General features: G+C 38.0%; 1 protein-coding gene across 1 annotated transcript in view; it reads left to right on the top strand.

Moving 5' to 3' along the window:
• The first annotated feature begins 68 nt into the window (after nucleotides 1-68).
• LANCL1 (LanC like 1) overlaps nucleotides 69-14,840 on the top strand; it is a 41,274-nt gene continuing 26,502 nt past the window's right edge. Inside the window, exons 1-2 of the mRNA XM_041737583.1 lie at nucleotides 69-452; nucleotides 4,644-4,761. Coding sequence (XP_041593517.1) covers nucleotides 372-452; nucleotides 4,644-4,761 — 199 coding nt within the window. The 5' untranslated portion in view covers nucleotides 69-371. The remainder of the gene's footprint in view (nucleotides 453-4,643; nucleotides 4,762-14,840) is intronic.

The following is a 14,840-nucleotide window of genomic DNA, read 5'->3' as shown; positions in this document are numbered from 1 at the left end:
CTGTGCACGAGGAGGGGGCGGGGCTCCCGGGTGTGGACGCTCCTGATTGGTCCGGCTGGCAGGAAGTGGGCGGTGAAAGCGTCGCGGCTGCCGCGCCCGAGGCCGCTGCGTGAGAGGCCGAGGCGTGGCCGGGCGCGCGGGCGGTTCGCTGCTCCGCGTCCGGGGAGCAGAGCCGGGGGCGCCGCACGGGCTCCCTGTGCCGCGGCGCGCGCTGGGCCCCGGCGGCCTGGTCGCGGAGGTGCAGCTTCCCGGCAGCCGCGCCGCCGTGGGCCCTGGGTCCGAGCCTCCCCGCCCGCGCGCTGCTCCGCCGAGGCCCCGGCCTCCGCCCCGCCGCTTCCTTCCCTCCGCTCTGCAGGCTCGCCTCCGGCGTCATGGCTCAAAGGGCCTTCCCGAACCCGTACGCCGACTTTAACAAATCCCTGGCCGAAAGCTACTTTGATTGTGCCGGGCGGGTGAGTGTGGGATACCCGCGCCCGCATCCCTGCCCCCGGGGCCCAGCGTGGAGAGGAGGCAGGGAGGCGCGTCCCCCGCAGGACGCGTGTTATCGCGAGATGCCGCCGTCGGCCGCGGCCCCGGCTCTGCACCTCGAGCGTCGTCCTCAGTGACGTGGGCTCCGTCGTTGATCGTTTAGATCCTAAAAATTGGCGAATGTGTCTTTTTTTTTCTTTCTATGCAATTGTGTGTGTGTGTTTTTTGATCAGTTGAAAGAGAGGAGAGGAGTCCCGGTGGGATGTCCCATGTGCCATGTTCCTGCCTTAGGTGTGTAGGAACCTGGGCAGGTAAACGAGGACCGCAAGAAGCTGGGATGCGCGGTACAGGCAGCGTTAGGCTCGAAGTGCTGAGTTAGTGTGGGGACCCAGGCCTGAAAATCGCGCTAGTGTTGCCACTGTTTGCAGGACATCCCCACAGCTGGGGGGGCGGGGGCAGTAACTGTTATTTTATTTTACTTTTTTAATTTTTTTGTTTTATTTATTTTATTTTTATTTTATTATTTTTATTTTTTAATTTTTTAAATCAATTTAATTTTTTATTTTATTTAAATTTTTAAATTTTTTTATTTTTTAATTTGATTTAATTTATTTTATTTTTTATTTATTTTATTATTTTTTATTTTATTTTAATTTTTTAATTCAATTTAATTTTTTTATTTAGATTTTTAAATTTATTTATTTTTATTTTTTAATTTAATTTTTTATTTTATTTTTTATTTATTTTAATTTTTTAATTCAATTTAATTTTTTTATTTTATTTAAATTTTTAAATTTATTTATTTTTTATTTTTTATTTTATTTTTTATTTATTTTATTTTTATTTTAATTTTTTAATTCAATTTAATTTTTTTATTTTATTTAAATTTTTAAATTTATTTATTTTTTATTTTTTAATTTAATTTAATTTTTATTTTATTATTTACTTTATTATTTTTAATTTTTAATTCAATTTAATTTTCTTATTTTATTTTAATTTTTAAATTTTTTTTATTTTATTTTTTAATTTAATTTAATTATTTATTTAATTTTTTGTTTTATTTTTTGTTTTATTTTTTATTCATTTTACTTCAATTTTTTATTTTTATTTAATTTTTTATATTTATTTTATTTTGTAATTTTTTAATTTTTAATTCATTTATTTTATTTTTATTTTTATTTTATTTTATTTTATTTTATTTTATTTTATTTTATTTTATTTTAATCATGTTATTTGTAAAGCACTGAGCAATAGAGAAGCTGATTGTAACATCCCCCAGGCCTGTGTTTTCTCATGCATCTTTGAGTGAACCTGATCAAGAGGAGATGCAGTTCTTTCTAAGAATACCCTGCTGAGAAATTCTAGAGTGTGATAGGTCAGAAGAGTGATCTCTTTGAAGTGCACACACATTTTTTTTAATTTTATTTTTTTTAGTTCTACCAGTTTATATCTACTAGACTCGCCATACGAAAAGCATTTCTCGTGAGCCCTAAATGGCCTCAGAGCTCTCCTACCTGCCAAGTTAACTTGATGTGTGGCTCTTTTGGTTCTTCCCTTGAAACATTTGTCACGATGGATTCATTTTACATCAGTAATGCAAGTAGGAGGATGAAAGAGATGGAGAAGAGTTGTAGGATAGAAGGGTGCCAAAGTGTATGTGAATCTATAGTCAGTCTGATTTTTTTTTTTTTTTAGAGATTTTATTTATTTATTTATTTATTTGAGAGAGAATCTGAAGCAGACTCCACACAGAGCACAGACTTAGGGCTCAGTCCCACAACCAGAAGATCATGACCTGGCGGAAACAGCTGGATGCTTAACTGACTGAGACACCCAGGTGCCCCTGATTTTTTTTTTTTTTTTTTTTTTTAAAGACCAAACTTGAACCACCCAAGCAAAGCTTCTTAGAATGATCTTGATGTCATATGGCTTCCTTTTGGCCATTTGGCCCTGTGTTCTGTCCAGCTCTGCAGATCCTAAAGCTGAAGTATTTTGTCCGGTCTTGTTGGAGGGAGACCTGCTGTTTCATGCTAACTTGGCAAAGAGAGCATGCCTGAGGGTTTATCCTAATGACAGATGCCTTCAATAAAATAAGCTCACTATTCAGGCTGTTTATAAATTAAATGCTTTTACAAATTTAACCATTTCCAAGGGAGAAAAAAAGATATTCAAGAATTTAAACTCTGTTCCAAAAATAACAAAGTAATTTATTACCTGACACATGGTTTTGGACCAATTCCAGAAAGAAACTAGCATACCAGTTCTAAAATTGTTTAGTGTTGAACATCAAGGTTCAGACCCTAGAGATCTGTCCTCCTTAATTTGTTAACACAGACGTTGAGTAAGGAGTGTTTTCTGGCATCTATCATTTAAAAAAAAGGGGGGGGGGCTTTTGGAGACTCTGCAAATTATTGCTAGAGTTTGAATAATTTTGTGGTCTGCCACAAGCAATCAGTATTCTCAGGCAGGTCACCTTTATTAAATGCAGTTATGTGACAAATAAATAGTAACTTCTGTTCCTGAGGCTGAGGTATTCTCATTCTGGGTCTCAGAGTAAGGCCCCGGCAAGATGATAAATTATCCATGATCTATGAACAGAAGAAGACATGTTCTCATGTAGATGTACTCTTCTATCTAGTTGAGATTCATAGACCTTTTATATTAATATTGAAGTACGTTTTATCTTCCTAAATGTATTTTCAAGACTTATTGAAACCTTCACCTCTTGGCAGAAATTGTTAAATAATGGGAGTGTGTCCGTCAGACAGTCTGGTTTCTTCTTCAGAGTGTGAAATAAGGGATGATAGTGGTGCTTCAGAATCAGTCCAGATTTGGTTGATAGTTTGATTTGCCTTATCAGAGATGCTCTTCAGAAGTAAAATTTAATATCTTTTATAATAATTCTGACACAACCTGCTTTCTTTTTTCAGGCTTAAGATGCCCTTTTTAAAAAATGAGATTATGTTAACCCTTTTTTAACCTTGTTAACAGGTAGTAGTTAGGTTTGTTTTTATAATGCTTGCAGGGTGAAATAAAATAAAATGTTTGTGCCCATGTAATATTCCCCAACACTGTTTTGAAATTTTACTGCTTTGTAAAATCCAAGTCTGGGAATTATAGCAGGTTCCTAAAATTGTTGAGGGATACATTAAAGTGACCTTTTAAGACACTTCATGATTCAGGGTATACAGAACTTGCAAAATATTTTTCAGTAGCCTTTAGGATGCATAACAGTGCGTTGGTGGGCCTCCGTATGGATGTCACAGCCCCAACCTTCATAGGCTTTTTAATCCATATCCAAATTATTACTTGTTATAGACCCCTGGACTGCTTAAAAATTGTAACAGTACTAACAGTTACGTCTCCGGATGTAAATGATCTCATTTGATCCTCAGAGTACCTTTTGACGTTGGTGGGGCAGGTGTTATTATCCTGACTTTATAAAGGTAACTGAAGCATAAAGAAGTTATGAGTAGAGCGAGAGCACTCAGCTAATAGCAGGTGCTGAGAGCTAAGAGCACTCCGCCTCATTCATTGGGCAGTATTGATGAAGCCCCTCACTTGGCTAGGCATTGTGCAGGCCTGGGTTTCTTGATGCTAGGTCTGATGTTCTCTCCACTCTGCCCACGGCCCCTGATATCCATGAATTTATTTTGACTTTCTTCTGCTACTTGTACAATTTTTAAAATTTGTTTATCCATGTTTTGCAAATGGATTTTTAGGAACGTTGACCCTCATTTTTTTAAATAACTAAAGCAATGAGAGTGTTTCCTTAGGGAATTCTCATTGCTGCCTCTTGAATGGCTGGAAAACAGCGAACATCTTCTGATTTGTGCTGAATTTATTAAGATGACTTTTATTATAATAAAAAATATCGATTTAAATAAGAGATGCTCCCTATTAGATGGGAATTATTGCATGCCACCTTTTCATCAGCAGTCTATTTTAGTATTTAATTATAAATCTTATGTAGAACATTTAAGTTAAAGAACATTTCTTGCATTGAGTAGGAAAATGTCATAGCCCTTTTAGGTTTTATTAATCTGTCCAGTTTCCCCAGGCAGAAGAAGTGATTTAAGTGGAAAGGAAGTGCTCTCCTATTTTTGATAGCCTGTAGTCCAGCAAGTTGAGTGGTCCATATTTTTTGATATTTGTTTTCCCTTTAATATCTACAGCTGACTCCTGAGTTCTCACAACGCTTAAACAATAAGATTCGAGAGCTTCTTCAGCAAATGGAGAGGGGCCTAAAGTCGGCAGACCCTCGGGATAGCACTGTTTACACTGGCTGGGCAGGTATGAAGTGCTCACCTTGAGTTGGCATAAGTATTGTAGACAAGAGCCAAAGCGTTACCTTTTGAGCTGACCGAATGGGACACCCTTAAATGCTTCCTGTGTCTGTATATGAATTGTTGCTTCTGGGAGAATGCTGTGCTCTCAGCCTAGCTAGGGGCCTCAGTATCTGGATTTTTAACAGTGCTCTGAATTTAGGGCAAGGTAAGCATATTCATGGAATTCATACCTGCCACAAATTTGGATGGCTGCTTGTAGAAAGAAAAATTGCTGTTTAGCATTACATAATTTGGAGATGGAATTACAGTGGGAAGAGTTGGGAAGAGTCCCAGAATACAGTGTGTGAAACAGAAGTAAGGAGAATTTATCCACAGAAAATAAAATGCACCCAGATGTCTCTTTAAAAAAAAAAAAAAAAAAAAGGAAGTTCTCACCTAATACATATCCATACATCAACATAGAGTAAACCGGAGATTCTGTGAATTATCCTTCTGAATAGTCATTGCTGGTTGGTTTGCATTTACTGTTTTCTAGTCATTGAGAGGCTGAAGAAAGTTTGAGAAGAAATAGTAGATAGGTGTCAAAGAGGTGAGAGACAAACCAAAGAGGGAATGTTGAAGAACTTCAGTTAGTTCGCTAATGTAGACAGACCGAAAGATAGCTTTGTAATCTCAAGGATGCACAGTTGAGAGACTCCATGTGTTCCAGTTACACTGAAAAGGAGATAAAGAGGAACAGTGTTCAGCTTAAGGAATTTGAATTTGACTTTAATGCATTGGTGCTTGTCACCAACACACAGGTTTCTGGGCCTCACGATGGAGCTTGACTTCGATTTTGAATTAATAGTTGACAATGTTAAGAAAAACCATCAATCAGGCCCTCTACTGCCAGGGCTATTTGAAAAACTAAAGGTTAAATAGAAATGGAAATAGAAAAATTTCACACCAAAGCAAAATGCAATTGTGTTTAAATTTTTGGCAGTATGAGTTAACAGTGTCATCTCCTTTGAATGCCAATATCCTTCAACTTTTTATATTTAAGTATTTATGATACTTATTGCTGGCTCCTGAAAGCAGCTTATGTGGCAAGAGTCTTTAGGCAAATTGGTATACTAGGCAGTTTAGGCCGTTTTATGATATAGCATAAAATCTTCCAGATAAATTTGCTAATGGCTTTTGAGGCAGGGGTCCTAAATGTCTCTTAATTGAGCACTGTTAAAAAGCCATTATTCCCACATAAAATAGACTGTCTCCTTCAGTGTTACCGTAAATAAAATGCTTTTCTTCCCTGCTAGTGTTCAGTCAATCTAGATAGCATGAAACCGAATTGCATAACAAACTAAAGCTAATTCAACACACAAAATCATGTCGATGCCTTCTCTTCCCATTATTGTATCTTACTATAAGTATGAGCTCTTTATTATTGCAATTTTATCACCAAAGAATGCATTCATAAACATTTTGACACAAAAATATTTGCTGTTGTGTGTCTAAGCAGTGTTTACATAATGATGTGTAGATTTGTATGTTGCTTCGTGTGTTCCCCATATTGTCTTCCAAGGAGTGATACCTTTTGGAAAATAAGGATTCTCTTTAATTTTGTTCACCAAATTTAACTTTGGTCACCAAATTTAGTGTCATATAATTGTAAATATTAATTTGTTGTTTGCTCTTGTTGCTAACATGTCCAAAATCAAATTACTTTGGGAAACACTATTGTAGAAAACGTTTAAAACTTGATCACCTTCTAGAGCATTGGTACTTACTGAGCATTTGTTGTCAGTCTACAATGAAAGCTTTTAAAAGTTATCATTATGTACTTTGAGAAAACTTCAAGATTATTATTAAGTAGAACTTTAAATTACCACCTATTTTGTTAAGTTTCATTCCCCAATAGAAGTATGATCTGATAGTTAATGCTCATTCAGAAAGAATTAGGATTTAGAATAGGATTAGATTCTGCTGCATATACCCAAAAGAATCAAAATCAAAGTGACTTAAATAATAAAAAAAATAAAATAAATAAAAAAATAAAGTGACTTAAGTAAAAGTTTATTTTTTTCTCTTATGTAAACGAAGGCCAGTGCAGTCCAAAGTTGATATAAAGGCCTCAGGATGTCAATAAGAACTCAGATTCCCTTCTTTCTACCTCATCATCCCTCAGCCACTGGCTCCTACCTCTTGGCCAGATAGCTGCTGAAGATTCACGGATTACATCAACTTCTCAGGCTGCAGAAAGGAAAAAGCGGTGGGGAAAAAAGAATGCATTCTCCCCCTTTTAAAAGACTTCTTGGAAGCCCCATTCAACATTTCAATTTTGCTTGCTTCTCATTGGCTGGAACATAGTCACATGGTCACACCTGTTAGCAAGGAGGAATAGTAAATGTAGTCTGTTAGCTGGAGTTAAGTGCATGTGGGGATAAGACCTAGCAATCTCTGCCATAAGTCCTGTATGAGAAGAAGAGAGATCATTTTTCTTATTCTCCTTTAGACAATGAGCCTTCATTTTTTCCATCTGCAAAAAGATATCTAATGTCTGTCCATTTGGGAGGAGTTTTTGTCTATATTTTGAAATTTCTTAAGCAATATTTTGCCCGTTCTGTGTTTCTAGGGAGACTTAACATATGGAATTCGTTTCAATATACAAATTTTTCAAAATTTACTCATTTTAATTTTTTTTCTTTTTAATAAGTATTAGTCTTTCATAAAGCCTGCCATCGGAAGGACGTATTGTAGGAATGCCAAATCATAATAATTTTCCTAGAGTTAAGTGTAACTTATATCAAGAAAGGGACTACAACTGGTTCTAAACTTTAATACTATGAAATGTTCACATTTTCTCAGCTTGACTAAACAGTTCTCTGCCTCTCCTTTCCACTTCCCCTCAAACTCTTGTTTGCTTGTCACAGGTTATAAAGTCCTTAATTTGTTTGTACCATGCATCAATCCATAGTAAACCCATAGTCATGTGATTGTGTTTCTGCTTCATGACAGTAAAAAAAAGCAACAGAGCTAGGCTGCCCAGCTTCATAATACCACATTCATGCTATGACTGTATTTGCCTCAGTTGCTCACTTGATCTTGAAAGTGAGTTTTAGTGAAGAGATGAACTACTGTGTGTTTTTAATATTCCGTATGTACTTAAAACAGAAAAATTGGACTTCCATCATTTTTTTTTCCCATTTTACGTCTTTTTAAGAAAAAATTGAAACTAACAGTGACAAGGTACTTAGTAGAATTTCTGTACCTCTATGTTAGATGTTTTAGAAAACACTGTGTGCATAATGCTTTATTGGTAAGAGTGATATGTACAGGTTTAAATAAAAAGAAGAAGCGAATCATTGCTATAGAAAGTACATTCACACAAAAAAAAATAAAAAAAAAAGGAAAGTACATTCACTTTACAAACTATTTGACAACTGAAATTATCTTGGTTTTATTGTAAAATGGGAGCAGAGAATATAACACAGTGGTGAGAACAGTTAACATAGGCTTTTAATAGGATTCAGACATCATTTTCACTAAAGCCTACATATTTACTCCTATGGGTTGCCACAGTGCAGTTTTATAACCTGTATTCCTGACTTTTACCCTTTTTTACTCATAACAGAGAGAGAAAATGCCTTGACCCTTGGAAAGAAAAGAAGGGAGAAATTTTCAAACCTTGCAGCTGTCTCATATTGGCCAATGAGGCAGTTATGGCAGTATATTGCTCTGGGGTCTCATGCTTATCCAGAAATGAAGTATTGTGAATAATCAATTTTGCGGACAGTAGTTGAGAGTTAAAAAAATTATTACTGATGTTCAGAAACAAGAATTCAGTAATTTAATAATAAATATATTCAGTAAATTTTAGTTTCCAAGGGAATGAGGATCATCAATATGCAGTTTCTTTTTTTCCTTTTTTTTTTTTTGTTAAAGATTTTATTTATTTTATTCATAGACAGAGAGGCAGAGACACAGGCAGAGGGAGAGGGAGAAGCAGGCTCCATGCAGGGAGCCTGATGTGGGACTCGATCCCAGGTCTCCAGGATCACACCCCAGGCTGCAGGCGGCGCCAAACCACTGCGCCACTGGGGCTGCCCCAAAATGCAGTTTCATGATCATTTTACTGTTAAAGGACAAAAGTAAAGATTAAAAGTGATTGCTATTAATAAAATATTGTTAGGATCGACATTTGAATGACAGGAGCCAGAGTGTGTGTGCACATATGCCTGTAACTAATGTCATATGCCAGGCACCATTCTGAGTGCTTTGCATTGAATGACTAACCTAAACCTCAGAACCACTCTATGGTATGGATACTATATGTATCCCTGTTTCACAGATGAGAAAACTGAAGCAAAACCAGGCTGAGTACCTATTCAAGGTCACATGGCCAGTGAGGATTCAACGCAGTGAGTCTGGCTTTAGAAACCTGGTCTTTACCCCATGACAGTGTGTGCCCTTGTCTGTGTATTTACTCTCTACTTCTATATTCGGGTTCACTCCATATATTTTGTAAGTGAAGAAGGTCTACACATAATTTGTAAGATGGAGTAATTCGAGCAGTGGTAACATGATGATACTCATGCTGTGCAGACATTTTAGAAGTGGCTAATGACTAGTCAGTCTTAAGTGTTTTAGGAAAAAATTAGAGTAGATAGAACATGAAAGGAATTTAGAAAGAAGGAGGGAAACATGAGTTAGGCAGAAATCATTACTATTAAATAGTCTCCAGGAAGAAGTTGTTTAGGACTGGACATAAAGTAAACCTAGAAGGATTTTTGGGCATTTGTAGCCAGAACAATGTTATCTCCAGCATTTTGCTACCAAAGTTGCTTCTGTACTTCTGAATCCTGAATTAGGATATGGTTTCAGGATAGAAAATTAACTGGGCCAAAACAGAAGCATTTCCTCATAATTGCTTGTATTTGAAAAGACTCGTTGAGGATCTTCTCACATGAAGTATCACCCATAGTCTGAAAACAATCAGTAGCTCTTATAGCTGTTAATAAGTGATATTTGAAATAGTTCTTTTTTTTTAATTTTTTTTAAAGATTTTATTTATTCACGAGAGGCACAGAGAAAGAGAGGCAGAGACACAGGCAGAGGGAGAAGCAGGCTCCATGCAGAAAGCCTGATGCGGGACTCGATCCTGGGTCTCCAGGATCACACCCTGGGCTGAAGGCAGCGCTAAACTGCTGGGCCACTTGGGCTGCCCTTGAAATAGTTCTTTTCACTGGAGTCGTCCTTTATAAAATTTAGTACATTGAATTATAATGCATCATTATATTATTGTATAAAATATGCCAGCAATAAGCACTGAATTGTTTGTTCTTAGCCATAATCCTTTCCTGGTAGATTTACCTAAGAGTTCTTTACAGAATGCACTCCCAGCTTGGGAAGCAAGGCAAACATTCCGGTTCTTTATATGCTGCATCAAGAAGTGTTCTTTATGCCTATGCACACAGCAGCAGACAATAGAGACAAAGAATAGGCATGCAGGGCCCTTAAGATGAATCCCATGGCCAGCTGTCAAGGGGTCCAAAGTGGTGTCCAGGAATCTCTTGGGACTCACCAGAGGGTCTAACAGCATCTATGTTTGGGCTGCTCTGAGTTTTGTTCCAGATAGGTGTAGGTTTCAGGGAGGAAGAGATTCTAAAGTGCCTTATAAAGTAGAAATTATGGAACACTAGTGAGGAATTGTTATTATAGAGAATTAAATGAGCAGATGAAATATTCTTGTGTTAGAAATAAGCGTTTAGGAGAAAAGATTGCTTCCCTTGCAGATAACATAGTAGAAGAGGTAAGTAAACCCAAGGGATAGCTGATCTCACCAGTGTCTTTAAGAGAGAATGAGAGAAAGTGCCAGCCCTCATTTAATTTCATTTTTTTTTCCCACTCTTAACGCTGATGATTCCTAAGGGAAATGATGATCAGCTCGCGCTTAAAAAAAAAAAAAAATACACACAGGACTCTTAGGGGCTTTAGTTCTAAAAGACATAACCCAATCTTCTATAACCAACTCACAAAGTTAATGAGGCTAAGATCAGCATATATTTCCTCTTTTCAAGTATTAGATAACATTTTAAATAAGAGGATATGCAGCATAATCCCTGGAGTAATATTAACTTGCGCTCTAAATGCAAGTCATTAAAGTGTTTCAAGATGCTGTTCCTCTGATCTGCCAAATGTATAGCCTTTGAGCTCCAGCTTTAGCATTTGGGGCTTAGTTTCTGCTGATACCAGACTTATTTGAAAGGAATCACTCTGGCCAGGTATCTTTTCTTTGCAATTTGATCTTTTTATTATATAGCTCTTCAGTCAGAGCCAGCATTTCAGTGTCTAATGTGAGATCTACGCAGATGTCCTTCACCTTCATGAGAAGCACCTATGCCTCCCAGCCAGAGCTGTCTGGGCAAGCAGAAGGAATAAAGGGCGTGGATCTCTGCTGGATTAATTACAGCCCTTTGCAGTGACTACTAGATAGAGAACTGCCAGAGTGTCATTGCAACTTGCTTCCTTTCAGACTGCATTTTCTGCAGTGCTGATGTCATTGTACATAGGTTATCTTAAGTGGCTGAGATATAGGCTTGAAACAGCTATAGGATTTAAATGTTACCAGTGTGCTTGGATGAAACACTGAAAGCAGGAAAAATATGTTGATAGATTAGAAGAAATGACAGGAGGGAAATAAAGAAGACCTATCTAAGCAACTTGCCTTTTAGAGACAACAGCGAGGAGACTGGGGAAGTGTTTTGTCATTTTTATTCCAGTAACTTAAGCATTTAACACAATGCCAGGTCCAAGGTTGGTGCTTAATAAATATGTATTGAATGAATGAACAAACAAATGGAGAGTGTCCTGCCATTACTATTCAAGCTACCACCTATACAAACTAAAAACAATAACTTAAACCAAACTAGGAATGGGGAAAGAGTGGAATTCGACTTATTTCATATCTCTTAGGATGTAGAAGAGTCGATCACATCTCTTTCCCTTGGCTTTTGGTCCAATTGAGAAATGAACTAAGAAATTAGAGCTCATAGTATCTGTTCTATACTTTGTAAAGCTGGAGAGAGAGCCTATTGTTTAGCCCTGGATATAGAGGGGGTGTCTTTTTTGCTGCCTGACTTGAATTTACCTCCTTAAACTCAAACCAAGCATCTGGATAGTCCAAATATGGATTACTATATGAGAAAAAGGAGAGAGAAGAGGGAATGCCTGGAGACAGATTAAGACTCCCAGAAAGCTCAAGAGAGGGGCCAGATGGCACAAATACAAGAAACATTTTTCTAGTCCGAGGAGCCAGTAACGGTGGAGAGAGGCAGGAACATGGGAAGAAGAGTTTGCTTCCCTCTGTACTTTCTGTCCTTTTCAATCAGGCATCAGAGATGAGACAAAGTGACTGATTCAACACTCATTGAAGCTCGCAGTCTAATGGGGTTGGGCATTTATTGAGTGGTTACTATGTGCTAAAGACTTGCAATGTTCAGCATGAATCACAGTAACAATGGAGTAGCTACTGTTATTTCCATTTTATGGATAAACATGCTTAGGCATAGACAGGTTTAGTAAATGAGGTAAAATACAGTGAGTAACTGGCAGCTTCAATCCCAGACATTGATTCCTGAGCCTGCACTCTTAATGACTACTCTGTTGAAAGATTGATCACCTGTTAATGGCAGCCTGAATAAAAGACTAGGGACACTTTTGATAGGAGGCAGGGCACTGAGGGAAGGAAGAGGAAAGTATGAGGTCTCCTTTTTTAAAAATCGAATTTTCCTATTAGACAATCAGCTCTAGAAATACAAAAAGAGAAAAACCACATCTTCTGAGTGCACATCTTTGCCCTCATTTCTTTACTACTTTGTTTGGGATAATACTATTTAGTTAGTGGTACACAGTCACAACTGGTTTTGCCATATTACTTGTACTCAAACATTTGGAGAAGAGCAGCTCTTAGTGGACAGCAGCTTGTGACGCTTGACTTTAAGCTGACAGTTGAGCAGATAAACTAGGTCGAGGCAGTGTTGATATACAGGCTCTGTGGAGAGCACTGTACACAGTAATGACAGTGACTGGGAATGGAAATCCTGCCCTAAAGACAACCATAATTTTTTTTTTTTTAATAAGGGAGGAAGGGAGAAAGAGATGGGGAGGGGCAGAGGGAAAGAAAGAGAATTCCAAACAGACTCCCCACTGAGCGCAAAGCCTGATGCAAGGCTTTATCTCACTACCCCGGATACCGTGACCTGAGCCGAAATCAAGGGTCAGATGCTTAGTGGTCTGAACCACGCAGGCAACCCTAGACAACTGTAATTTTGTTGAAAAAATTAAAGTGCACTTAGACACCTTCACAAAACTTAGAAACAGTTCAAAACAGTATCCGAAAGTACCAACCTGATGTAGAAAGACAGGTGATCATACCCTGTATGGAGTTAATGAGAGAAAACTGTCACATTTTCATAAAGCTGAAAGGGAAAAAACCATGGTAATTGATGAGCTTTCAAAGTTTTGATTAGGGAACAGTTTATTTGAAACTCAGATTAACCCGTCACCCTTCTAGGGAGTTTCTGTTTCAGTAACACTCAAAACTATTGACACCTGTTCTTTGGGTGTTAGCTGGGTTCCTCTAGTGACTTCAGCAGTATTTGAATCTAAGCATGACTTTTCCTACCAGAGTACATGAAGAGAATCTTTAAAAGACCTCACCTACAAGGATATACCTTACGGAGGGGAAGTACCACGCCAAAGGTTCTCACATCAGTGCAGACTGGTTATAAAATAAATGAATAATGTTAAGAGATAATCTCTAAAATGCAGGATTACAGACAAGTGTTTTTGAGAGTTCATACATCTGTGGAGATTTTTATCATGTCCACATACATTTGAGACGCACGAAGGTCTTGATTGGTCAAGATGAATAGGACTAATGATCCCTCAGAAATTTGAAGGCTTAGTATTAATTACTTCTCAACAGCTGGCTATATTTATAGTACTACTGGGAATAAGTAGCTGAGTAAGGAAATTGCAGATTTAGAAGTATCCCTAAGCAGTTTACCCTCCCCAGAGTAATAGCTACAGAAGGAAACAGTAGAAAAATCTAGTTCAGAGCTTCCATTACTAAGAACCAGGACAGATTCCTATTACAGCAAAGTTTCTTCGGTCCTTATGTCATTATTTTTTTTCTTTCAAGTAAGTTAATTGTCAACATTCCAAAAACTGATTTCTAGGATATGAGGGCAGTGCCAGACTTCCTGAACTTCTTATGCACAATGACATCTATCTTTGGTGTTCAGAGCAGTGCTGTCCTTAGAATGTTCTGCAGTGATAGAAATGTTATTTTGTTGTCCATTACAGCAGCCACTAGCCACATGTAGCTTTTGAGCATTTGAAATATGGCTAGTGTGACTGAGAAATTGAATTTTAAATTTTGGTTACTTTTAATTAACTTTCTAGACACTTATGGTTATAAGCTCTCAAATTGGACACCACAGTTGTAAGCAACCAAACAAGCTCTAGGAGTTGTAAGAGCAAAGTAATATATGTCTGGGTTTCTTCTAGCCTCAGACCAAAAAGAAGAGTATTTTGCTTTTGTTTTTATTAAAAACAACCCCTACCTACACTGGATTGATGAATCTTCTAGCCCACTTGCTCCTGAAGTGCATCAGAGAATCACTGACTGTTCTAGTAGTCAGTGATTCCCCACACCTTTTAAGGACATTTGTCCAGACTCTCTTCCCTAAGAAAAGACACATCCAACTGCCTACTTGACTTCTCCACTTGGATGTCTGATGAACATCTCAAACCTGAACTGTAAAAGATTTGGCTCATTGTCTCTGCCTCTTCCCCACTGCCAGGCCCTGTGTTAGATATGTCTCGTGCTCACCTATATCTGGTGTCCCCCTCTTTCTGGACTCCCAGGAGGGTTAAACCTCTCAACTTCAGTGTAATTAGGTGAGGTGACCTCTTCTAGTCCAGGGGCTGCAGTTGGAAGTGGCATGTATGGCTTCCAAGCCAAAGCATGTAATAGCTGGTGTGATGCCCTGTAGCACTCTTCATGTGGTACATGACTAAGATCCAATTACAAGCTCTCAG

This window comes from Vulpes lagopus, chromosome 22 (genome assembly GCF_018345385.1).
Source record: "Vulpes lagopus strain Blue_001 chromosome 22, ASM1834538v1, whole genome shotgun sequence".
Taxonomy (NCBI): Eukaryota; Metazoa; Chordata; class Mammalia; order Carnivora; family Canidae; genus Vulpes; species Vulpes lagopus.
The sequence above is the reverse complement of the archived record's forward strand: the minus strand, read 5'-3'. Positions and strand labels throughout refer to the sequence as shown.